Consider the following 24142-nt stretch of genomic DNA (forward strand, 5'->3'; position numbering starts at 1 on the left):
TTTTAAGCTCTTTCACGTCCTGTTCTTAGTGTTTGCTTCGTGGGTGCCACTTTTGACGGTGTCACAGGCGCATTTGATCATAGCTTCAATCATCGATGATGTGACATTTGAGTAAAAAAGAGGTACATGAATAAATCGAAACCATATTATGAGAGTGAGAATAAGATGACTAAGACTTAAAGAAAGTCACTACTTAGTATTTTCTTGGCATTGTTGTTTCAAGGTGAATACTACTTTCAAGATTAGGTAACCCGTTCCGTTCCCCAAATTCAAATTGAGATTACACAAAATCGAAGCCTGAACGTATATATTTTGCTAAGACAAAAAATTAAATCATAGTTTAGTATGTACAATTTTTTTTGTATCGTCCAAATTCCCTTTGTGTATGTGCTTCCCGGAAACGTATAGTACTCTATTCCATTACAAAAATTGGGCGTAATCAACTAGACCCAATACGGTATTCTTTCGAATCCGTAATTCACATATGGCACCTATGGCTTTCTCCCATCAATCAATTCTATTGCATTCTATCTTTATCAAATTCTGTTCTGCGATATTTGAGAATCATCGTCAATACCTCGGTGTAGGTCGGGGTAATCCTTTGTCCCACCGTCTGGGTCTATTTCCAATTAGCTAATTAGGAATTCTCTAAGAATTCTTAGATGTACTAGTACTAGTAAGTGCATCTTTGATGCCACCATCGATTCTCCCGAGAGGTCACAATTACCACGAACAAACGTATTAATGACGAGGAACACATTTTTACTATTCTACTAATTGCTTTGCTATTTTGCCGAAGCTTGGTTGAGGAAGAATTACGGGGCATAAATCGATTTTTTTTCATTCATTCGAATCGCAGTGGCATTCAAGTTCAAATATAGGTAAAATTAAACTAATAATCTCAGGAGAGATTTTATAAATTGATTAAATTTAATCAATTTTACAATGGAATACTATATGAAGAAAGCTTGGCCGTCAACACTAACCAAACACGACACCAAGGTCGAAGGATCCAACGTAAAAAAAGAACACTAATGTTATACAGCACAAGCCGGCGGGTTCTGCACGCCAGAAGTTGTGATCTTTGCATTTAAACATGAAGAAACAGTGGTCGTATTCCTCAAGCTGGCCCCACCGTAAGACAAGTTTATGTCCCTAAGCTCCACCCCCTCGCATGGAAACAACTCGCTGCACTCCAACAACACTGCCACGTTCGTCGTCGACGTCCCGCGAATGTTCTTGAAGTGAATGTCGCTGATCTTCCATTTCGAAGCCTACATAGATTAGTTGTAGTTCTTAAATTCCCCAATTTAGAGAATGATCTTGGATTTATAAATAAAAAATAAGAAGTTCAGACCAAAACCATGGAGAGAACATTTTTGTTGTGGTTACCTTGTTCTTCTTGGTGCCGTAGGTTTGATCAATGATTATGGGGTTTTTAACTTTATCCATCACAATGTTGTCGAAGGTTATTCTCGTGGCCGACCCCGTCACCATGCCCGCCCATGTCTTGATTCTGACACCATTGGTGGTGTTGAAAAGGGTGCAATTTTGCACCAAAATGTCCGACACACTCCTCTCTGTTTTATACTTGCCCAAGCTACCGACACTGATGCCATGTCCAGGGCCACAAGTGATATTGGTGACGGTGACTTTCTCACAACTATGGCCAATAGAGACACAATCGTCACCGGTGCCAATGACGCTGTTAGAGATGCTGATCAATGTTGAGGTGCTAAGGTGCATTCCATCGGTATTGGGGCTGTTTCCCGGAGCCATAATGTTCATGTTGGTTGCGGTGAAATTGTAGCATCTGAACACCGTCGTGTGAAAGCCCTTGCTGTTAATTGAAGTCAGCCCATCAACAATTGAATGGTTCACTTTCGAGAATTTAATCGACTACACAAAAATAAATAAATAAATTAATTAATTAATTAAATACAATTAATTTATTATTAAAATAAGAAGTGATTGAATTATGCATAATTATAGTTACGTTTGGAAGAGCCTGGCACTTGTTGTTGGTCTTGCAGTCATTGTAGGGCCACGCGGCGGGGCCTTGGCCGTCAAAGACGCCGGAGCCGGTGAGTATGAAGCCGATTATGTCTTCGATGGAGATCCATTCAGTTGTAGAATATTGAGTAATATCGGTTGTGGCCTTCACAGTTCCCTGAATTTCGACGGTGATCGGCCTGCTTTGGCACGGACCGGCGAAAACCAACGGACCCACCAGAAATGTGCCTTCTGGGATTAAAAACGTCGCCGGACCGGACGTGTTCCGGCATGCTGCAATCCACGTCGTCATGAATGCCTGCCACGTGGAAAATCAAATGTTTAATTTTTTTTTTCTTTCCGAAATTAAAAGATTGAAGTTTATGATTCACCTGTGCATCATCGGTCTTTCCATTAGCTTTTGCTCCATAATTTTTAACATTAAAAACTCCATCACCATTCCCATTCTGATCAACAGCCGCCTTCATGTCATCTGTTGCCACACTGCCGCCGGTGTTTGCCAGAGTTCCGATGCCGTCCATGCGATTCGCAGCGCCTGTAACGTCGTCCGGAATGGCAGCCAAATTTGCACAGCATTGCCAAGAAAATACACAGAGAAGGGTTTGAAAGAGTCTAAGATTTCTTGTGGTTGTCATGGTGCAATGTCTTAATTTGGAAGCACAAATGGTAAACGAGAATGTTTTGTTTGATTTTGTGCCAATGATTGGAAGCTCTATTTATACATGTTTTATGGGAAAACTAAATTTAGAACATTGGAACAGAATTGATATGTTGTGGCGGCTGTTTTCTGCCTTCCATTTAATTTGGTTTGTAACCATAATTCAGTTACATCCACAGTTGAATCATCAGAAAAGCTATTAAAACAACATATTCATATTCAATATTAAATTATAGTTTCATTTATTACTATTTAAGCGGATTACGCAAATATTCTCATTTTCCATTCTCTCTGGTTCGATAAATGTCGAGGATAATTCACAAAATTTCAATTCTCAATCTTCGTTTAACTTATATTCCTGTCTCTAAATTTGAAATGTAACATAAAATAAGATATGTTCCAAACTGTGTAACGCCTCATACTTAGGATTTAGAATATGAATTCAGAACCTCATGGTTCAACTTTGTTTCTAATTATGAAAACTATCGTCATAGACCAACACGAGTCCTTTCAATATTTTTTGTTCTCACTTACATACATCCAAGAATTTTTTTTTAAGAGATTGTTCAACATTGAATTATTTCAAGTAAAACATGCACGCTTAACCATAGAGTTTCTATGATTGAGCCAATGAAAAGGAAGGTGCACCTTATTGGTATCAATAGTAGCTTTCATTTCCTTTAAACTTTTCTTAGTTATCTTATCCTCCTGATCGTTTTCGTAATGAACCCATTTGTAACTCCGAGTAAAGGAAGAGTATATGAATGAACCGATACCACATCTAAACGAGAATGATCCTGAAGATACGAAGCCTAAGAAAAAACTTACAAGAAATGAAAGTTATTATCTATACTAACAAGGTTCAGTGATTCAATCATATATAGAACTATAACAACCCAAACTCACCGCGAACAGATATTGTCCGCTTTGGTCTGTCACGTATCGTTTTCAGCCTCATGGTTCTAAAACACGTTTATTAATGAAAGGTTTTGTAACGACCCAGGCCCACCGCTAGCAGATATTGTCCGCTTTGGGCTTTCCCTTTCGGGCTTCCCTTCAAGGCTTTAAAACGCGTCTTCTCACTAGCAGATATTGTTATAAATGGTATCAGAGCCCGACACTGGACGATGTGTCAGCCTTCTCATTGTTCTCCGAAGGGGGTAGACACGAGGCGATGTGCCAGTAAGAACGCTGGACCCCAAATGGGATGGATTTGGGGACGGTCTCACATCAATTGGAAGAATGAAAGAGCGCCGACGAGGACGCTGGGCCCCGAAGGGGGATGGATTGTGATGTCCCACATTGGTTGGGGAGGAGAACAACCCTCCATTTATAAGGGTGTGGAAACCTTCCCCTAGCACGCTTTAAAGCCTTGAGGGGAAGCCCAAATTGGACAATATCTGCTAGCGGTGGGTCTGGGTCGTTACAGGTTTCCACATCCTTATAAAGAATGTTTTGTTCTCCTCTCCAACCGACGTGAGATCTCACAAAAATTCCGTGCTCCGTGGTTAAACGTGTTTTACTTGGAGTAATTCTATGTCGAGTGACCTTTAAGAATTTTCTTAGGATGCATGTGAATGAGGACAAAACATACCTATTTTATGTTACGTTCCAAATCTAGAGACAAAAATATGAGTTAATTGTCTAGTTTAATTGAAATTTTGCGAGTTTTTCTCTTCATATTTTAAATCATAATTTTTTGTTGTAAGAACAACATAATACATTAAATGTAATAAGAGGGATCTTAACAACAATCTTTCACGTTATCAATGGGAAATTACCCAAACAATTTGTTGTGCAAAAACAAATTAAATGAAAGGCAAAAGACAGCCGCCACACCTATTACAAGCTATAACACATTCAATATTTAGAACAATTCTCCAAACCAATCCAATTCTGTTCCAATGTTCTAAATTTAGTTTTCCCCTAAAACATTCATAAATAGAGCTTCCAATCATTGCCAAAATATCAAACAAAACATTCTCCTTTACCATTTGTGCATCCAAATTTAAGACAATTCACCATGACAACGACAACAAATCTTAGCCTCTTTCAAACCCTTCTCTTAGTATTAGCTTGCCAATGCTGTGCAGAGGTGGCTGCCGTTTTCGACCACGTTACAGTCGCTGCGAATCCCATCGACGGGATCGTCTCAACCGCCAATCAGCAGCATCGTCCACCAGCACCACCGCTGCCTCTCGGTATCGGAACTCTGGCAAACAGCCGCGGCAGGGTGGCAATAAATGGCACGAAGGCCGCTGTTTATCTGAAGGGGAATGGGAATGGTAATGCAGTTTTTGATGTTAAAAAATATGGAGCTAAAGCTAATGGAAAGACCGATGATGCACAGGTGAATCATAAACTTCAATTATTTAATTTGAGAAATTATCTATAAAAAAAAAAAAAATTAAACATTTGATTTTCCACGTGGCAGGCATTCATGACGACGTGGATTGCAGCATGCCGGAACACGACCGGTCCGGCGAAGTTTTTAATCCCAAAAGGCACATTTCTGGTGGGTCCGGTGGTTTTCGCCGGTCCGTGCAAAAGCTGGCCGATCACCATCGAAATTCAGGGAACTGTGAAGGCCACAACCGATATCAGTGAATATTCTTCACCTGATTGGATCTCCATCGAAGGAATAACCGGCCTCATACTCACCGGCTCCGGCGTCTTTGACGGCCAAGGCGCCTCCGCTTGGCCCTACAATGACTGCAAGACCAATAACAACTGCCAGATTCTTCCAAACGTAACTATAATTATGCATAATTCAATCCCTTCTTATTTAATAATAAATTAATTGTATTTAATTAATTAATTTATTATTATTATTTTTTTTTTTTGTAGTCGATTAAATTCACGAGATTGAACCATTCAATTGTTGATGGGCTGACTTCAATTAACAGCAAGGGCTTTCACACGTCGGTGTTCAGATGCTACAATTTCACCGCAACCAACATGAACATTATAGCTCCGGGAAACAGCCCCAATACCGATGGAATGCACCTTAGCACCTCAAAATTGGTCACCATTTCTAGCAGCACCATTGGCACCGGTGACGATTGTGTCTCTATTGGTCATAGTTGTGAAAAAATCACCGTCACCAACATCACTTGTGGCCCTGGACATGGCATCAGTATCGGTAGCTTGGGCAGGTATAAAACAGAAAAGAGTGTGTCAGACGTTTTGGTGCAAAATTGCACCATTTTCAACGCCACCAATGGTGCCAGAATCAAGACATGGGCCGACACCATATCCGGGTCGGCCGTAGGAATAATCTTCGACAACATTGTGATGCGCAAAGTTAAAAACCCCATCATTATTGATCAAACTTACGGCACCAAGAAGAAAAAGGTAACCACAACAAAAATGTTCTCCACTTTGAGCGATTTATTTTTTACTTATAAATCCATGATCATTCCCTAAATTAGTAGTAATTTGAGAACTACAACTAATCTATGTAGGCTTCGAAATGGAAGATCAGTAACGTTCACTTCAAGAACATTCGCGGGACATCGACGACGAACGTGGCAGTGTTGTTAGAGTGCAGCGAGTTGTTTCCATGCGAGGGGGTGGAGCTTAGGGACATAAACTTGTCTTACGGCGGCGCCAGCTCGAAGAATACGACCATTGTGTCTTCATGTTTGAATGCAAAGATTAAAACTTTTGGCGTGCAAAACCCGCCGCCTTGTGTTGTATAACATTAATACGACCAAGCTTGTACCTATTAATATTGATGTAAAATGGATTAAATTCTATAAAATTCCCCTAAAGTTATGGGTTTTTGTTTTATTTATATTTAAATTAAAAAATAATTAATAATTTTTTTTTATTCAAATATAAAAACAAAACAAAATTTACATCGTCAATAAATATAATTATATCGTTTTCTCGTCAACTCTTTCGATCTTCTCCAGAAAAAACTCCCTGAGATAAAGCTTCTTCTAATGACGACGACGATGTTAATGAATATGATGATGATTTATCTGTCCACCCAATAAGCCAAGTGGCTTCATCAAATTCTTCGGATGAAACACTCTCTGCAACTTCATTTTCTACGGATTTTTCTGAATCTGGATACTCTTCTTCGTCATAATTATTAACCACAACATTTTCTTCGTCATTCTTTTCTAGGACGGATTTCGTCGTTACGGTTTGAGTTTCGTCAAAGACAGAGTCTTCCGGTGGAGAATATTTTACCAATATTTGCGACGTTGGGTGGCTACAACATAATATCACAAATAAGCAATAATAAAAATGAGTCATTATTACAATATCGATATTGTTTTTTAGTCCTAACCGTGAATGGCTGATGAGATCAGTTGATGAAGACTGACGAAACAGTTGCAGTTCATCCTTTTGTCGAGTTTCTTCGTCGACGCAACGAGTACTTTCTCCAAAACCAACATCGAGATTTGAATCATCGTCTCGACCCCTTTTAGGAGGGGTTATGATATTCTTTCTCATCTTGAACGTAGAAACTGCGAGTAAACAACCAAAAACGAAAGCTCCACCACCCCACGTGACCCATCGGGATAGGCTGTCCGAGCTCAAGCTTAATTTTTCCCGATCGAACGGCATTGATATCATCGATTGGGAAAGGAGGAAGACGTGGAAGGCAGTTAATATCTTTGGGAGCCTAAATTTGAAAGGCTTTAAAGTTCCAAAAGTATATGAAGGTTCTTTGCTTGTAAAACGATAATGCCCATTTACAAAGCAAGGTTTCTAGTAAGCCTAAGAATTTTAAAAAGGTATTATTTTAAATAAATTAAGTAATTTATAATTTTGGCCCAAAATTTCCTTTAATTACAGTAATATTAAAATTTAATTTAATTGGTACGACAGTGGTTAGGGAGCACAAACCAAAGCCATGTGAGCTTACGTTCCAAGTGGACCTAACAGAACCGGTCTGAAGAATAAATCTCTGACCCAACAGAACCGGGTTGAACCGGCGTGATAATCGAATAATTAATACTCTGTTTGAATGGCCGAGTTTCATTTTCTGATAAAGGGATAGCATTTTCGTTCTTCCTCCACCGGAGCTCCTCTGCGAAATCCATGGCCGCCACTGCCTGCTCGTCTCTCAGCGCCATTCGAGTAATAGGTTCTTCTTTCTTTTTCCTTTTTCAATTTTTCTCTTCTTAAATTACGATTCTCAATTTTTTTTTTTTTAGATCTACTGAATCATTGAAATTTAGGTGTAGGATCGTCCCCTTTGATTCCCAACCATGGAAATTCAAGCTTCTGTGTATGTATTCAGCTTGTATACCTCTCTTTTGCCTCGTCTTCTCTCGAATTTGTTGTTTCTGATCCTTTCTTAGGTTCTGATTTGTTCAGTAGGGCTAGCATCATTAGGTTTTTGACAATGTTGGTGAAAATATGACTGAAATTACTCTTATGAACTTTTCCTGTATTCCTGTTTGTGGCAGATTGATTATAGAGTTTAAAGAAATTTAGGTTATGTTCTTACTTTTTGTCATTAAGATCATTACTTAATGTGGATATCTTTATGGTTAGCTTCTAAGAATTTGACGTTTTAAGTACTTAAAAAACTCGTTTTCTAATAGTTTAACCTCTGTTTCTAAACACTTGAAAAGTCATTCTAAACTCGTTCTTAATCTTATTGCATTTAGTTTTTGGTCTCATTGCTACTTCCTTTGACAGAGAGGGTTCAATTACCATCCTCAAAGTAATCCAAATTGCAGATTCCAAGCATTCAAATGTAGCTCATCTTTGTTGGGTTCTTTTACCTCTTCCAAGATTCATCTGCCATTGGTCTATGCCACCCCTCCGTTAAAGCCAGCTGCAAGGACTATCCCCTTTGCCTTGCAAGATGCATCAATGGCTGCCTCTGACTTCATGAACAATGTGGCCTTGGCTGACCTCGATCCAGGAACCGCAAAGCTTGCGATCGGCCTTTTGGGGCCATTTCTCTCGGCGTTCTCGTTTTTGTTTATTGCGAGAATAGTAATGTCTTGGTATCCCAAGTTGCCTGTGGGGAAGTTTCCATATGTTATAGCTTATGCCCCCACTGAACCACTCCTAATTGCAACAAGGAAGGTGATTCCCCCTCTCGGCGGAGTTGACGTAACACCAGTCGTCTGGTTCGGATTGGTTAGCTTCCTCAACGAGATATTGCTCGGTCCTCAAGGACTGCTCGTCCTCCTTTCTCAACAGGTCAGCTAAATCTTGAGAATGCTTCATAGAAATATTTTTGTTTTTTTGTTGTGTGTACGTAGTTGATATTCTTAGCTTAGCCTCTTTGGTTCCAAATGGCAAAGAATGTAAGTACTTGGAATTCTTAATCAAAGAAAAATTTTCCCTCATCCTTTGGTTCAGCTCGGCTTAGGATCGATTTTGAGATAAGACCGACATGACATGAACTAACGTGTCGTTTGGTAGAAAATTGAAATCATCTGAAAACTTATTCTTTCCGATAGCAAGCTTATGAAACTTCTAGCTAGAAAAGGTGATTTAGATTACATTCCATACAAAGCTTGTTGTGTTACTCTGTAATGAATTGATAGCAGATTATAGTTTGAGACTCTACAGTCTACACTGATACTAATAGTGAATGGGACTTGCAAGAAAACTTCTCCATGGCACATGCTAGCGTTTTACCTATCTTTTAGTCTTCATATTTCTAAAAGGCTACAAATGGTATCTGTCTCTGGGCGGTGTGCCAGCAAGGACGCTGGCCCCTAAGGGGGTGGATTGTGAGATTCCATATCGGTTGGAGGGGGAACGAATGGTATTAGAGTCTTTTTGGGCTCCCAAGGGGTGGATTGTTAGATTCCATCGGGAACAAAGCATTTCTTACAAGGGTGTAGAAACCTCTCTCTAGAAAACGGCGTTTTAAAATTTTTGAAGGGAAGCCTGAAAGGAAAAACTTAAAGGACAATATCTGCTAGCGGTGGGCTTGGGCCGTTATAATATCTCTTCAAACCCAATTCATATTACAAACTTAGCCACCATTCCATCATAAAATGAGTAAAGTTTCAACACAAAGTGTTTAAACACATGGGATCATGCCTTCCATCTCCTCTTTAACTTTGGCAAGTGAAAAGGAAAGGCCCGACAGAGAAGAGTTTCATCTTGTTATGGACCAAAAGTTCATAAGAATGGAGAAGAGCACCAGAGACTCCATTGTTGAGGTCAGAAGGAGCTTGACAGTTCTCTAATGGTGAGACCTCAAGAAAAGCCTTGCATTCCTTTAACTCCCTCTTGTCTTCTACCTCTGAAGGAGATAGTGTTGCTAAAAAGTAGCCATTGGCATCACTTGAATCACTTAAAAATGTGTAAGAAGCTGCCTCATAGCCATACTCATCCACTGCTTTACATGTGATTCTTGCCAAACCTCCTATATAAGAAACAAACCCTGAATTAAACTCGAACTCTTATAATACATACATCTCATTTGGTAACCAAGACTGTAACAGCTCAAGTCCACCACTAGTAGATATTGTCTTTTTTGTACTTCTCTTTCGGGTTTTCCCTCAAGGTTTTAAATTGCTTCTGATAGGGAGAGTTTTCCACACCCATGTGGGATCTCACAATCCACCTCCCTTGGGGGTTCAGCGTCCTCGCTGACACATTGCCCGGTATCTGGCTTTGATGCCATTTGTAACAGCCTAAGTCCACCGCTAGCAAATATTGTCCTCTTTGGGTTTTTCCTTCTAGGCTTCCCCTCGAGGTTTTAAAACACATTTGGTAGGGAGAGGTTTCCACACCCTTATAAGCAATGCTTCGTTCTCCTCTCCAATCGATGTGGGATCTTAAGAGCATATACTCTAAAAGTGAGAGTTACTTTAGTTATATTCGTTCAAACCAAACAATGAATCAGTTACCTTCCAGAGGGAAAATTGTCGAGCCAGATTTGTAAAGGATAATTCCTTGGATACCAATCATGGTAGAGAGAAGCCTTTGTTCATTAGCCAATTTGGGTGTCATAAGATCATAATACCCACCACCGTTACTGTCATCGCCACCAGCTGAAGCAACAATGACCAAAAGTGACAAGAAAACTGCACGCAGAGAAGCCATCATCAAGAACTTGAGACCAGCTGCGGCCAGAAGAGTTTATTTGGGTTTGAGCCTTAGAACGAAGGAGGCTTTTATAAATCAAATTTGCATCTTATAATATGAAATATATATAATAATTTGCTGCATGCTTTATTTTATTTTTATATTTTTATATTATGAATAAGTTATTGGATGCACGATGGGAACAAACATTATGGGACTTTAGTGGCACAAAGTTTAGGGGTAATGCAAATAAGATATTATCAAATCCATTTTTTTTATTATAAGAATTTGGAGTATTATAAAACTTTGACCCAATTGTATAATTTCATGTTTTTTTAATTATATGGGCTTTGAATTATTACTAATATAAAGTCGTACTAATTATGTCTTACTATTTTAATTATAATTAATTTTGTAGTTTATGTTAGAGATGAAATTTCATCGAGACCTTTGTCGTTAATTAATTGTAAAGAAAATATGTTTGATTTTCAGCTCGGACAAGTCGACCAGGGTTAAGCTCGGCAACATAGTTGCCCCTATAGGCTATAAGAGGCGGGGCTTTCCCTTCATACATGTATACAACGTACTCTAACTCGCTTCACCACGAGTTGGAGCTAAGCTAAGTTTTAGAGTGTGTAGGGTCAAGCAACATATTGATGCGAGATTCCCTTATGCATGTCATCACTTCGACTCACGGTAGCTCATCTTGCACCCCACATCAACAAGTTTACCTCGTCTAGAATCACACATCACAGTTTAGACAATATTTTTCACGGTAGAAATTAAATCGTTTCAAATTTTAAAATTTATTATTGTTGTCTAAATAAGTTTGTAACAGTCTAAGCCCACCACTAACAGATATTGCCCGCTTTGACCCGTTACGCATTGCCATTAGCCTCAATGTTTAAAACGCGTCTGATGTGGGATCTCACAATCCACCTTCTTGGGGCCCCAACGTCCTTGCTGGTATACCGCTCAGTGTTTGGCTTGTGAAATCTCACATCAGGCTAACGACGATACATAACGGGCTCAAGTGTACAATATTTGTTAGCAGTGGGTTTGTTACAAAGTTGTTTATTCCTTATGAGCTCGGGGAGTAAAACCGTTCTTTGATCATTAAAAAAACGCATAAAATTTCTTGACGACAATATTACAACGATAAGAATACGAGAACGAAAGCTTACATCAAACCATTTCTTTGTTCGAAACGAAATGAAACAACAAATAATAAGGTTCAAGGAGAAGAAATTAAGGGATTGAGCTGTGAGGAATATAAGAAAGGTCCAACAGAGTACAACTTCATGTTCCTGTGAGTGAGAATGCGAAAAGAACGAAAGAGAGCTCCAAGAACGCCATTGTTAACGTTGGTAAGGTATTTGCAGCCCTCACATGGCGAAGATGGTGGAAGGAAGGCTTTGCACTCTGTCACTTTGGCCTTCCCCTTCAGCTTGGATGCTGACAATGTGGCTAAGAAGTACCCATGCTCGTCGCTTGGGAAGCTCGAGAACGAAAAAGGAGCCATTTCGTTGCCCTTCTCGTTCAACCCCATGCATGTGATTCTCGCTACCACACCTGCAACGCTTTAAACTAATCAAATAATCGAGCTAATTCAAACTATAAAGATGGGGTTATGTTAATTTTTTTTTTTTTTTTTCTGATGTGGGTCGGTTCGACGGTTAACATTTTTGTAGACCTGACCAACCCGAAAATACAGTTACAATGCAACCCTATTTTAAAGATTAGTATGAATATTAAGAATATTTGACGTGGGTAATCAAGATTAGTGATAACTTATATATATTTGATATTTGAACTTTACTAGATTTTAATGGATAAATATGATTTTTTTTTATATAATTAAAAAAAAATCGGACAACCCAACCCACCCACGTCCAATAAAAATTAAGGTTTATTTTAATTTTTTAATTTTGAAAATTATATTATATTATATTATATTTATTATTATTTTTTTTTTACTATTTTCTAAGTAGAGCTTAATTTTTTTGAGAACTAAAATTCAAAAAATAAATAGTTATTAAACGGAACTAAATTTTTTATTATAAAAAAACTAAGTAGGTAATTAATTCATTTTTTAGTTTAAAAATTATTTAAAAAATGCTTTTACATAAAAACAAAAACAATTATTATACTAAAAAAACTAAATAGTTAGTTGACCTTTAAGAGGATGATACTGAGTGTTATTTTTACAAGAAACAACTCCTTCAACGGCGATAAGGAGCGGCGCCGCCACTTCACGGCCGTACGACGGGAGCGGTTTCTCATAAATAGGGATTCCGTTATCCCCCGCTCCCCCGTAATTTTGGTCGTCGGGAAACTCATAATAATCTGCGGCGGAAGAAACGGAAGCGGCGGCCAAAAGCCAGAGCAGCACCACCGGAGTCGCAGCGATCAGCCGCCTTCCGAGAGCCATGTTCTTAGCGCTCTGTATAGAATTGAATTGCTTCGAGGCTTTTATAGAGAGAAGGGTTCAGGTTTGTGAGTTGATCAGAATAATTGCACGCACGACGCCGGAGGCGCAGCCCATGACTTAGTGGTTCTAATGTCATTGGATCAACATTAATTATCATATTCATTATTTTTTTTTTTGTTAGGATTTTTAATTTTCAAGAATTTTGAAAACTTGAGTATGTAACCGCTCAAACCCATCGCTAGTAGATATTGTTCGTTTTGGAGGCCTAGCGTCCTTGCTAGTACACCAGTTGTGTCTGATATCAAAATTACACTCTTGATGGCAGTGGACTTGCGATTGTGCGGCACTTAATTTTCCAACGACAAGTGAGCTAAACTAATTCATTCTTGCGTCGCCTTCGGCCAAACGACGTATGCTCGAGCCTCTGGCCTTGGTTTAAGAGAAGGTTTTATAAAACGAGGGCAAAGAGAGATTTTTGAAAGAGACGTTATATAAGCAAGCAAGAGAGTAGTAACAACGGCTCACAGTATATAACCTTGGATAGGGAGAAGTTGATAACTTCCCTATAGTACATTATGAGGCATTTCATGTCTGCAAAACCTAGACATGATTTTTCCGAAACGTCATACTCCCTATAAATACAAAAGTAAAACACTAGAACATGGAAAGACATCAAGGGTTTGGCTTGTCATGGGCATGCGTCCATAGGCAACATACCTTGGACGAGCATGACTGTGACATTTGACTCTCGTACCATTTGTAACAGCCCAATCCCACCACTAGTCGATATTGTTCATTTTGGCCAGTTACGTACCGATGTCAACTTCACGTTTTTAAAACGTGTCTACTATGGAGAGGGTCCAGCCCTACTTTGACCAGTGACTCGCACCGTCTTGTGACTGACTCTAATATTAAGGAAAAAACCATGTGTTTATAAATACTGTATTAGTTTTTTGAGAAATCAAAAATAAAACTATGAGAGCTTATGTTCAAAGCAGATTATAACGTGAGAATAGTTATTTCCCGTAAATAAAACAAGAAAAAAAAATATAATAAATAAATTTTCCATGTACAAATAAAATAATAAAAATAGAGATTGGGATTGTAAAATTGATACCGATATTATTATTATTTTCAAATAATTAATATTTTTGGAATAAATTTTATAGAAATTAAACTAAATTGTTTTATTTTTTTTATTTATTTTTGAAGGGGTATGGTATATAGTATAATTGCGTTAAAGGGCCAAGAGGCCCACAGTAAAATGGGGATTTCTAAAACCCTAGAAGGTCACTCCCTTTCTCCTTCATAAGCTTATCTTCTCTGTAATTAGCGGCCGAGAAGGGCGAACAGAGAAAAATGGTTTCGCTGAAGCTCCAGAAGAGGCTCGCCTCCAGCGTCCTCAAATGCGGGAGAGGCAAGGTCTGGCTTGATCCCAATGAGGTCAACGAAATCTCCATGGCGAATTCTCGTACGCTTTCTTTGTCTCTGTCTCTTTATCTTAGATTCAATTGTTTCTCTCTGTTCATTGTTCAGTGATTCTCCATGTTGTTGCTTCAACTTCTATTGTTTCGGTTCCTGTTTCTCTTGGATTTTCTAGATGAGATGTTTGCTTTGGGATCTCGAAATTTTCCCTAGTTTATGTCTGAAATCGTTGTTCTCTTGGCTATGATCATATTACTATTTTGGTCCCATTGTCCTTACTAGTTAAAAATCGAGTTAATCGCTTATCCTTTTCTCAACTCCTGGTCCTCTCTATCGCCTTGAAACTAATAACTATATCATACTGAAGTTATGTGGAATCATTTGTAGCAGATTTCTAGGAGATGATTTTGTGTTGTATAGGAAATTGCTGTTATTATTAAACAAATTTTTTTTATTGGTCAATGAAGTTATAAAATTTGTTCTTAGATTCTTCACACTGCTAGAAATGTACTTCTTCCATGGAATTTGTTTCACTTTTCCCCTTTGTTATCCTTCCGAATTCAACAGGCTCTGGGTTTTTTGTTCTAGCGAAATCATTTGATAATTTGATTTGTAGTGGTGATATTATAGTGATGTAAATCATGTTAATTAATGTTGAATTGTTGAGGACAGGCCAAAATATAAGGAAGCTGGTGAAGGATGGTTTCATCATCAGGAAGCCAACCAAGATCCACTCCCGTTCTCGAGCACGGCGCATGAAGGAGGCCAAGAGAAAGGGTCGCCACTCTGGATATGGTACATTTCTTCCGAACTCTCGATTTACATATACGCATCCTGTTTCAGAGAATCTCTTATGTTGTATAATCTTATTTCACTGATTTTCTTCCGTTTGTGATACAAAGTTCTTTGGTACATTTCTTCCGAACTCTCGATTTACATATACGCATCCTGTTTCAGAGAATCTCTTATGTTGTATAATCTTATTTCACTGATTTTCTTCCGTTTGTGATACAAAGTTCTTTGGTACATTTCTTCCGAACTCTCGATTTACATATACGCATCCTGTTTCAGAGAATCTCTTATGTTGTATAATCTTATTTCACTGATTTTCTTCCGTTTGTGATACAAAGTTCTTTGGTACATTTCTTCCGAACTCTCGACTTACATATACGCATCCTGTTTCAGAGAATCTCTTATGTTGTATAATCTTATTTCACTGATTTTCTTCCGTTTGTGATACAAAGTTCTTTATTTAACAACGCATAATTCCTTTTATTGTGTTAAAATTCTCAGTCTAATCGTATTCAGGTAAGCGCAAGGGTACCAGGGAGGCTAGATTGCCAACCAAGATCCTCTGGATGAGGAGAATGCGAGTCCTCAGGAGATTGCTCCGCAAATATAGAGAATCTAAGAAGATCGACAAGCATATGTATCACGATATGTACATGAAAGTGAAGGGTAATGTATTTAAGAACAAGCGTGTGCTGATGGAGAGCATCCACAAGTCGAAGGCCGAGAAAGCGAGAGAGAAGACATTGTCAGATCAATTCGAGGCTAAGAGGGCTAAGAACAAAGCCAGCAGGGAAAGGAAATTTGCTAGGAGGGAGGAACGATTGGCACAGGTTTATTACCCATCTCGCTCTCGATTATTACCGACCCAATGTTTACACCTTCCCATTGCCTCTGTAATTTATATCTCTTCTAACATTGCAGGGACCTGGAGAGAAACAGCCAGCCCAACCAGCCCAACCAGCTGCTGTGTCTCAATCATCTCAGTAAGTATCAATCATCAAATTATATGTAAATCTACCATCATTTTGTGTTATACTAAGAATCTTTTCATCTCGTGCAGGGCGTCGAAGAAATCAAAGAAATGAGAATTTTACTAAACGAGTTCGGGACGTTTACTTCCGATCGTTCTTGCATCCCCATTATTCTAGAATAGTTTTGAGGAGGCTTGCAGCCTTTTTTGTTCACATTTGGACTTTGTTAGTTTATGTTCATCATGTCTTTTTGTCAACCGCGTTTGCTTGATGGAATTTATTTGAGAGATTAAATCCCATATCGATTGTTTTGGGGTGAGTTTTCATTCTTAACTCATTGCTTTACTGTGATAATATCGAATTCATTGACGAAAAAAAAAAAAAAAAAAAAAAAACAATTTATTAGTCGAAAATACAGTCTTCCCGCCTTTATATTAACCGCTACAGACCAGAACTTCTTCATAGTAACAGCCGAGCAAGAAACAAATTCAAATCGCCATCAATGGACAACATCGAGCACAGAACCATCTTCACCAATGGCATAAATATGCACGTCGCTTCCATCGGCGCTGCAACTTCCTGCCCCGCCATTCTCTTCCTCCACGGCTTCCCCGAGTTCTGGTACTCGTGGCGCCACCAGCTCCAATTCTTCTCCAACCTTGGCTACCGTGTCTTTGCTCCCGACCTTCGTGGCTATGGCGACTCCGATTCCCCCATCTTCTTTGCCTCCTACACCATCTTCCACATCGTCGGCGACCTCCTCGGCCTTCTCGACTATTTCACCATCGATCGTGTTTTCTTGGTCGGCCACGATTGGGGGGCTGCTATCGCCTGGGCATTCGCTCTGTTCCGCCCTGAACGAATCAAGGCTCTTGTTGCGTTGAGCGTCCCTTTCACTCCGAGAGATCCAGCCAGAAATTCCGTTGAGTTCTTGAGGGATCAGTTTGGTAATGATTTCTACGTTTGCAGATTCCAGGTAAGATTTCTCCATTTTGGTTCTTGAATTGGCTCCCACATCGATGAATTCGGGTTTCTTGAACCTGAATGGAATCTTTAATTCATCGTTGAATAACATATTGTTCTAAAAAATGTGGCGCAGGAACCTGATATGGTAGAAGAATTTCGTTCCATGGATGCAGCAGATATATTCAAGATTATCTTCTCAATTCATGACCCCAGGCCTCCAATGATACCAAGAGACAGAGGACTTGTAGGGTTCCCTGTTCCAGACACCCTTCCCACCTGGTTGACCGAAGAAGATTTATCTCACTATGCTACCAAGTTCGCCAACAATGGCTTTTATGGTGGATTGAACTACTATCGTGTTCTCAAGCTGTATGTTCTCAGTAACCGTTTAAGCCCACTACTAATAGATATTGAAAGATTATTACAATATGGACGTGATTGATGCAGAAACTGGGAGCTGACAGCGCCGTGGACAAGGTCGATGGTGAGAGTACCGGCGAAGTTTATGATAGGGAAAATGGACCCAACGTACCATATACCCGGGGTGATAGAGTACATACAGAAGGGTGGATTCAAAAGAGACGTGCCGCTGCTGGACACGGTGGTGGAGATTGAAGGAGCTGCTCATTTTTTGAACCAAGAAAGGCCTCACCAAATCAACCAACACATTCATGATTTTATCAAGAGGTTTTGACCCCAACGCCTCCCTGTCCTATACCATTTGCCTTTGTTAACCATCTTGTTCTTCTGCTGCAAACCTCAATGTTGCTGCTCCCATTTTTGGGTGTAAAAAGTTCACCCATATATTTTCAATTCTTTAGTTTCATGTAAGATTAGTTCACAACCCTACTAAAAAAAACTTTTGAAACGTTAATTTACATGTAATAATACTCCTCCGGCCCACCGTTAGTAGATATTATCCTCTTTAGACTTTTCTTTTCGAGTTTTCCTCTCAAGGTTTTATAACGAGGTTTCCACGTCTTTATAATTAATGTTTCGTTCCTCTCTCCAACACAACCAATGTGGGATCTCACAATACACCTCTTTAGGGACCCAACGTTCTCGCTGGCACGTCGCCCGTCTGGCTCTGATATCATTTGTAACAATTCAAGCCCACCGTAGACAGATATTATCCTTTTTTTTACTTTTCCTTTCGGGATTCCTCTCAAAGTGTTAAAATGCGTCTGCTAGGGAAAGGTTTTCACACTCTTATAAAAGAATGTTTCATTCCCCGTTCCAACTAACATGAGATCTCACAATCCACTCCATTGGAGGCCCAACGTCCTTGTTGGCACACCACTCGGTGTCTGACTCTAATATTATTTGTAAGAGTTCAAGCTCTATCTTATGAGCTTTCTCTTCTAGGCCTCCTATCAAGGTTTTAAAAAGCATATGTCAAGTAGAAGTTTACAGGTCTCTAAGGAATGTTTAACTCCGTGTGGAATTTCAATTATATTTAAAGTTTTTTAAATTTTTTTAGAGATTTATTAGACACGGAGAATTATTAGTCACAAAATTATTTTTTTTATTAAAAAAAAAAAACTCATAAACATTTTTAACTTAAATATTTTATAAACGAGTAGATATGGCTCTTAAAAACCATGAAAGAAAATACTGTCCAAATTATCTCTTTACCCCTTTTTACTCGGGCGGGGAAACTTTCACTGCCAGTAAAAATTATACTCGAATACAATCCGTACCGCCGCAGTCGAATGACCCGCGTCAAAGTTCCCGTCGCCTCTTTTCCCTCCGGTGGACATGATTTTCCTGAATCTCCAAAATACCCTTATCCAATCCCCAAATTTCCAACTCGTCAACGCCAGATCAACATGCATTACATAGTGTCATTTTCGTCAATAAATTATATTGCCTTTCCGCCCCCCAATGTTCCATCCATTTCCTCATGAATAACCAAATCCACCACCACCCAACCCCGAAATCCCCTCCGTTCACAACGCCAATAACGGCCGCCCTGTCGCGGGAATTCCTCCGACCATGAGCTCCACCAATAGTCGACGGAAGGTGACTCCGGCAGTCGCTGATTCCGGTGACTCCGCTGATAAACTCGACCAGATTGTTCTTTCTTCGACAATCTGCAACGGTGAGGATCTAGCTCCGTTTGTACGCAAAGCCTTTGCCTCCGGGAAGCCGGAAACTCTGCTTCATCACCTACGCGCATTTTCCAAGTCCAAGGAATCGGAGATCGAAGAGGTCTGCAAGGCTCACTATCAGGACTTCATCCTTGCAGTTGATGATCTCCGATCTCTTCTATCTGATGTTGATTCTCTTAAATCTGCTCTCTATGAATCCAACTCTAAGCTTCAATCTGTCGGACTTCCGCTGCTTTCTTCTTTGGATGCCTTCGTTGAAGCACGGACGGTGTCGCGGAACCTCAATCTCGCGCTCGACTCGGTCCGCGCATGTGTTCATACCATAGACCTTTGTTCGAGAGCGAACAAACACTTGGAGGATGGCAATTTCTATATGGCTTTGAAATGCTTGGACTCGATTGAGAACGAGTGTTTGGAGAAAACGCCATCGTCGACGCTGAAGAGGATGCTGGAGAAGAATATTCCTGATATCCGTTCGTATATAGAGAGGAAAGTGAGTAAAGAGTTTGGGGATTGGCTGGTAGATATCCGAGCCGTCAGTCGAACTTTGGGACAATTAGCAATCAGTCAAGCGTCGTCGGCTCGTCAACGTGAAGAGGATCTGCGAATTAAGCAGCGCCAAGCGGAGGAACAGAGTCGGCTTAGCTTAAGAGATTGTGTGTACGTTTTGGAGGAAGAGGATGAAGACGGCCTTGGTGCAGTTGGCGGCGATGGTAAGGATTTATATTCCAACGGCGGAGGTGGACTTCTAGGGTTTGATTTGACTCCGTTGTATAGAGCCTACCACATACACCAGACTTTAGGACTTGAAGATCGATTCAAACATTATTACTTCGAGAACCGGAAGCTTCAGTTGACATCCGACTTTCAGGTATCATCAATGACTCCTTTCCTTGAATCGCATCAAACGTTTTTCGCTCAAATTGCTGGATTTTTCATTGTGGAGGATAGAATTTTTAGGACCAGTGGGGGTCTGATATCAAAAATGGAGGTTGAAAATCTATGGGAAACTGCTATGAGCAAAATGTGTTCTGTTCTGGAAGATCAGTTTTCTAGGATGCAAACTGCTAATCATCTTTTGTTAATCAAGGATTATGTTAGTTTGTTAGGGGTAACTTTGCGTAGATATTGGTATCCTGTTGAACCTTTGCTAGATGTTTTGAGCAAGCACCGGGATAAGTATCACGAGCTGTTGATATCAGATTGCCGTAAACAGATTACTGAGGCATTATCAGCTGACAAATTTGAGCAAATGTTGATGAAGAAAGAGTACGAATATTCAATGAATGTTCTATCCTTTCAGCTACAAGTTTCAGATATTATACCTGCGTTTCCCTTTATTGCACCATTTTCCTCCACAGTGCCCGACTGCTGTCGAATTGTGAGGTCGTTTATCGAGGATTCTGTGAGCTTTATGTCGTACGGTGGGCAGCTTGATTTTTATGATGTGGTTAAGAAGTATTTGGATAGGCTATTGAGTGAAGTCCTGGATGGAGCCTTGTTGAAGCTAATAAGTACATCCGTCCATGGAGTCTCTCAGGCAATGCAAGTGGCAGCAAATATGGCTGTCTTCGAGCGCGCATGCGATTTCTTTTTTCGTCATGCTGCTCAGCTCTCTGGCATTCCATTGAGAATGGCTGAGAGGGGTAGGAGACAATTTCCATTGACCAAAGCTCGCGAGTCAGCGGAAGAGACTCTTTCGGGGTTGCTTAAAACAAAGGTTGATGGTTTCATGATGTTGATTGAGAATGTTAACTGGATACCTGATGAGCCTCTACAAAATGGCAACGAATATGTTAATGAGGTGATCATATATTTGGAAACTCTGGTTTCCACAGCTCAACAGATATTGCCTGTTCAAGTCCTTAAAAGGGTATTACAAGATGTTCTTTCTCATATATCCGTGACGATCGTGGGAGCTTTACAAGCTGATTCAGTAAAGAGATTTAATGTTAATGCTGTAATGGGTATCGATGTGGATATTAAATTGTTGGAAGCTTTTGTGGATAGTCAAGCTCCCATTTTTGCGGAGGAGGATCTAAATCAGTTAAAAGCAGCTCTTTCTGAAGCAAGACAAATGATTAATTTGCTTCTGAGCAGTCATCCAGAGAATTTCCTGAACGCAGTTATTCGGGAGCGAAGTTACTACAGTCTCGACCACAAGAAAGTTGTCACGATATCTGAGAAGCTAAAAGATACCTCGGATCGGTTATTCGGAACCTTCGGAAGTCGCACGATGAAGCAGAATCCAAAAAAGAAGTCACTGGATACTTTGATAAAAAGACTCAGGGATGTGAGCTAGTCGAGATTTAGCGTTTTATGCACCGCGTTGCCTATTTGTTTCTGCTCCTGATCGAGATGGCAGCTACCTCTTATTGGTTCATTCCTAACTTTATTCCTTATAATCTCCCAATTGTTGTCTTCTGTTTGATTAGAAATGTGCACATTTTTGTATATTATCATCACATTTATGTAGCTGTTTCATCCTTGATTATCTTTGGAAAGTGTCAGCAGAAAACATCCATGGAGGTCAAATATGGTGCTGATGATAGTCTTCTAAGCTGAAAATTGGCCGCATCAGAGACTGCTTTGTGGATTACTCATACATAAAGGTTTGCATGAGCTTCCCCCATAAGATCTTACAAATGGTAATTTATCATTTGCCATTCTTTAATGATAATCTTCCATTCATACAGGATAGAGTAGTAAATTCTGGGGTTTAGCCCTTGGAAGTGCAATGAATGATCTCTGGTTCATAGTTTAAACTGCTGTGTTTGTTCAATCTTTGTAATTTGTTGAATCGCATGATTTATAATGTGGAAGAAGAGTAAGGAATTGGAGATGTTTGTGTGGTAGTTGCAATAAATTAATAAAGGTTAAATGATATGTTTGGTATTGTTGTAGGGTACCTAATCCGTGTCCAAACTTCTAGATTTGTACATTTAGTTCTCGTAAATTTTTTTATTTCGTGTCTAATAATTGTTTTACGGTTAAGTTTATGACCTATTAGATAGAACTTCGAAAGTTCACGAACCCATTATCAAAAGCTTACAAGTCTACTAGCTATTTTTTTCGAAGTAGACTTAAAGTTTAGAAATTTGTTAAAATTATAGGGTCTATTTGGGAATGACATTTTTCTTTGCTCCGTTTGTGTTTGAACGGGTATGAAATTAACTTTTCAAGTACTTAAAATAGTGTTTTGCTTGTAAGGACTTGAAAAGATCATTCTAAAAGAACCTTGTACTAGTAGTCGTGTCTATCCATTGGCCTTGCGTTATCCTTTGGTAGCTGATAATTTCATTTTAACGACCAAGTCGTTAAAGTAACTTTTGAAAATTCTATTCTTCAAGTCACATTTTAGAGAAGAAAATGAGAAATTAAGAACGTTTTAGAGAGAAAAGAATTAAGAGAGTATTCAAAAAATAAGAAAAAAAAATGAAGAATTGTTAGTAAGGTGAGAAAGTAAATAAAAATGTGTACCTAAACTATTTATATTTTATGTCTATATACAAACCATAAAAACTTAAAAAAAAAATGTTTTCTATGGATTGCTGTCTGAAGTGTAAGGGTAAACTCGGACTCAGATAGGATAGGATTGTGCGCGTTGGGCCCTTTGGGTGTCATATTTTGGCCGAGTTTACCATACCTCCAGCCCTTAAACGGTATAAATGTTATTTTTGTATAGTGTATCTTTTAATTTTTGAGTGTAGTGTATCTTTTAATTTTTTAAAAAATTATAGTTATTTTTATTAATTTAGTATGTAATTATATAAATTTTAAATAAATTTATATAAAAATACGTGGGGGTATTTTGGATAATTTGACTAAAAAGATTTCCCCTTTGTAAAAGTCATTGAAGAATTAAATCCTCCATCTTCGCTCTCAATCCAAATCAATCAGAGCTCAGTGAAGAAGAAGAAGAAGAAGAAGAAGAAGAAGAAGAAGAAGAAGAAGAAGAAACCTCAGAAATCGAAGGAGATGAGTTTCTCAAAACTTATGGCTTCTCTTCTCTTCCTTGCTTTCGTTTCATTCTCGAGCCCTCTCGTCTCTGCTCAAAAAGCTCTTACCGCTTACGATATTATCCAACAGTACGGCTTCCCTGTCGGCATTCTTCCCCTCGGAGTAACCGGCTACAAATTGGACAGAGACACCGGATCATTCAGCCTCTTTTTGGATCAAAAGTGTAAATTCGCGATCGATTCGTACGAACTGGAGTACAAACCTACCGTCACGGGCGTGATTTCCCAAGGAAAACTCTCCAAACTGAAAGGTGTTTCTGTTAAGATCTTGATCCTGTGGTTCAGCATCGTGGAAGTCGTTAGCGATGGTGACGAACTCGGATTCTCCGTCGGGATTGCGTCTGCTAATTTTCCGATTGACAGTTTCTATGAGTCGCCTCAGTGTGGATGTGGATTTGACTGCAATAAGGTTGGGAGCTTGGTTTCGGCTTCTTGAAAGTAGGTGAAATTTGTGTTTAATAACTTACGGAATATTAAATGTCGAATCGCTTTGATTTCTTCAAACTAGCGATGTCCTGTTGCTTTGAACTGAATTTATGTGCGATTTCGGAGATCGGATTAGCTCAATTGTTCCATTCTATTTATGGTGAAATAATCCTTTTTCCGATGGAACGTAGAATTGTATTGTTCTGTCATTGGAATCTGCTTCTGCCTGTCTCTGATACACCCGATTTCATATATATGATATGAACAATTCTATCTATTAGATCAATGGTTTACGCATTTTGTAT

General features: G+C 39.3%; 10 protein-coding genes across 13 annotated transcripts; 6 read left to right on the top strand and 4 right to left on the bottom strand.

Moving 5' to 3' along the window:
- Positions 1-931: 931 nt before the first annotated feature.
- On the bottom strand, positions 932-2492 carry LOC111807474 (exopolygalacturonase clone GBGE184-like). The gene is made up of 4 exons (XM_023693215.1): positions 2385-2492; positions 1997-2311; positions 1393-1899; positions 932-1274 (listed from the first exon to the last, which is right to left on the bottom strand). The coding sequence occupies exons 1-4, from the start codon at positions 2478-2480 to the stop codon at positions 1038-1040; spliced, it is 1155 nt and encodes a 384-aa protein (XP_023548983.1). The 5' UTR covers positions 2481-2492; the 3' UTR covers positions 932-1037.
- A 2202-nt stretch (positions 2493-4694) lies between these two features.
- Positions 4695-6389, top strand: LOC111807764 (exopolygalacturonase-like). Its single transcript, XM_023693632.1, has 4 exons — positions 4695-5021; positions 5106-5420; positions 5519-6025; positions 6136-6389. The coding sequence occupies exons 1-4, from the start codon at positions 4695-4697 to the stop codon at positions 6370-6372; spliced, it is 1386 nt and encodes a 461-aa protein (XP_023549400.1). The 3' UTR covers positions 6373-6389.
- LOC111807479 lies at positions 6333-7277 on the bottom strand. Its single transcript, XM_023693221.1, has 3 exons — positions 6972-7277; positions 6533-6893; positions 6333-6395 (listed from the first exon to the last, which is right to left on the bottom strand). The coding sequence occupies exons 1-2, from the start codon at positions 7259-7261 to the stop codon at positions 6566-6568; spliced, it is 618 nt and encodes a 205-aa protein (XP_023548989.1). The 5' UTR covers positions 7262-7277; the 3' UTR covers positions 6333-6395; positions 6533-6565.
- A 397-nt stretch (positions 7278-7674) lies between these two features.
- Positions 7675-8997, top strand: LOC111807477 (protein COFACTOR ASSEMBLY OF COMPLEX C SUBUNIT B CCB3, chloroplastic). Of its 2 annotated transcripts, XM_023693219.1 has the most exons (3): positions 7675-7775; positions 7870-7919; positions 8336-8997. In XM_023693219.1, the coding sequence occupies exons 1-3, from the start codon at positions 7730-7732 to the stop codon at positions 8855-8857; spliced, it is 618 nt and encodes a 205-aa protein (XP_023548987.1). In that variant the 5' UTR covers positions 7675-7729; the 3' UTR covers positions 8858-8997. The 2 variants fall into 2 exon arrangements, with proteins under 2 accessions (XP_023548987.1, XP_023548988.1); XM_023693220.1 differs by lacking the exon at positions 7870-7919 and having other exon boundaries at positions 7675-7768.
- A 628-nt stretch (positions 8998-9625) lies between these two features.
- On the bottom strand, positions 9626-11001 carry LOC111807485 (proline-rich protein 3-like). The gene is made up of 2 exons (XM_023693229.1): positions 10519-11001; positions 9626-10031 (listed from the first exon to the last, which is right to left on the bottom strand). The coding sequence occupies exons 1-2, from the start codon at positions 10715-10717 to the stop codon at positions 9718-9720; spliced, it is 513 nt and encodes a 170-aa protein (XP_023548997.1). The 5' UTR covers positions 10718-11001; the 3' UTR covers positions 9626-9717.
- Positions 11002-11930: 929 nt separating this feature from the next.
- On the bottom strand, positions 11931-13127 carry LOC111807765 (proline-rich protein 3-like). Its single transcript, XM_023693633.1, has 2 exons — positions 12872-13127; positions 11931-12268 (listed from the first exon to the last, which is right to left on the bottom strand). The coding sequence occupies exons 1-2, from the start codon at positions 13125-13127 to the stop codon at positions 11931-11933; spliced, it is 594 nt and encodes a 197-aa protein (XP_023549401.1).
- Positions 13128-14386: 1259 nt separating this feature from the next.
- Positions 14387-16648, top strand: LOC111807476 (60S ribosomal protein L19-3-like). The gene is made up of 5 exons (XM_023693218.1): positions 14387-14598; positions 15225-15347; positions 15861-16174; positions 16266-16327; positions 16405-16648. Exons 1-5 carry the CDS (start codon positions 14487-14489, stop codon positions 16427-16429), a joined length of 636 nt encoding a protein of 211 aa, XP_023548986.1. The 5' UTR covers positions 14387-14486; the 3' UTR covers positions 16430-16648.
- Positions 16649-16695: 47 nt separating this feature from the next.
- LOC111807475 (epoxide hydrolase A-like) lies at positions 16696-18197 on the top strand. Its single transcript, XM_023693217.1, has 3 exons — positions 16696-17291; positions 17415-17650; positions 17729-18197. Exons 1-3 carry the CDS (start codon positions 16818-16820, stop codon positions 17973-17975), a joined length of 957 nt encoding a protein of 318 aa, XP_023548985.1. The 5' UTR covers positions 16696-16817; the 3' UTR covers positions 17976-18197.
- Positions 18198-18943: 746 nt separating this feature from the next.
- LOC111807467 (exocyst complex component SEC15B-like) lies at positions 18944-23299 on the top strand. 3 transcript variants are annotated; one of them, XM_023693202.1, is made up of 2 exons: positions 18944-22040; positions 23243-23299. In XM_023693202.1, exon 1 carries the CDS (start codon positions 19277-19279, stop codon positions 21692-21694), a length of 2418 nt encoding a protein of 805 aa, XP_023548970.1. In that variant the 5' UTR covers positions 18944-19276; the 3' UTR covers positions 21695-22040; positions 23243-23299. The 3 variants fall into 3 exon arrangements, with proteins under 3 accessions (XP_023548970.1, XP_023548972.1, XP_023548973.1); XM_023693204.1 differs by having other exon boundaries at positions 18944-22004; XM_023693205.1 differs by lacking the exon at positions 23243-23299 and adding an exon at positions 22089-22287 and having other exon boundaries at positions 18944-22004.
- LOC111807766 lies at positions 22936-24110 on the top strand. The gene is made up of 2 exons (XM_023693634.1): positions 22936-22960; positions 23243-24110. The coding sequence occupies exons 1-2, from the start codon at positions 22936-22938 to the stop codon at positions 23845-23847; spliced, it is 630 nt and encodes a 209-aa protein (XP_023549402.1). The 3' UTR covers positions 23848-24110.
- Positions 24111-24142: the final 32 nt, after the last annotated feature.

This window comes from Cucurbita pepo, chromosome LG12 (assembly GCF_002806865.2).
Source record: "Cucurbita pepo subsp. pepo cultivar mu-cu-16 chromosome LG12, ASM280686v2, whole genome shotgun sequence".
Lineage (NCBI taxonomy): Eukaryota > Viridiplantae > Streptophyta > Magnoliopsida > Cucurbitales > Cucurbitaceae > Cucurbita > Cucurbita pepo.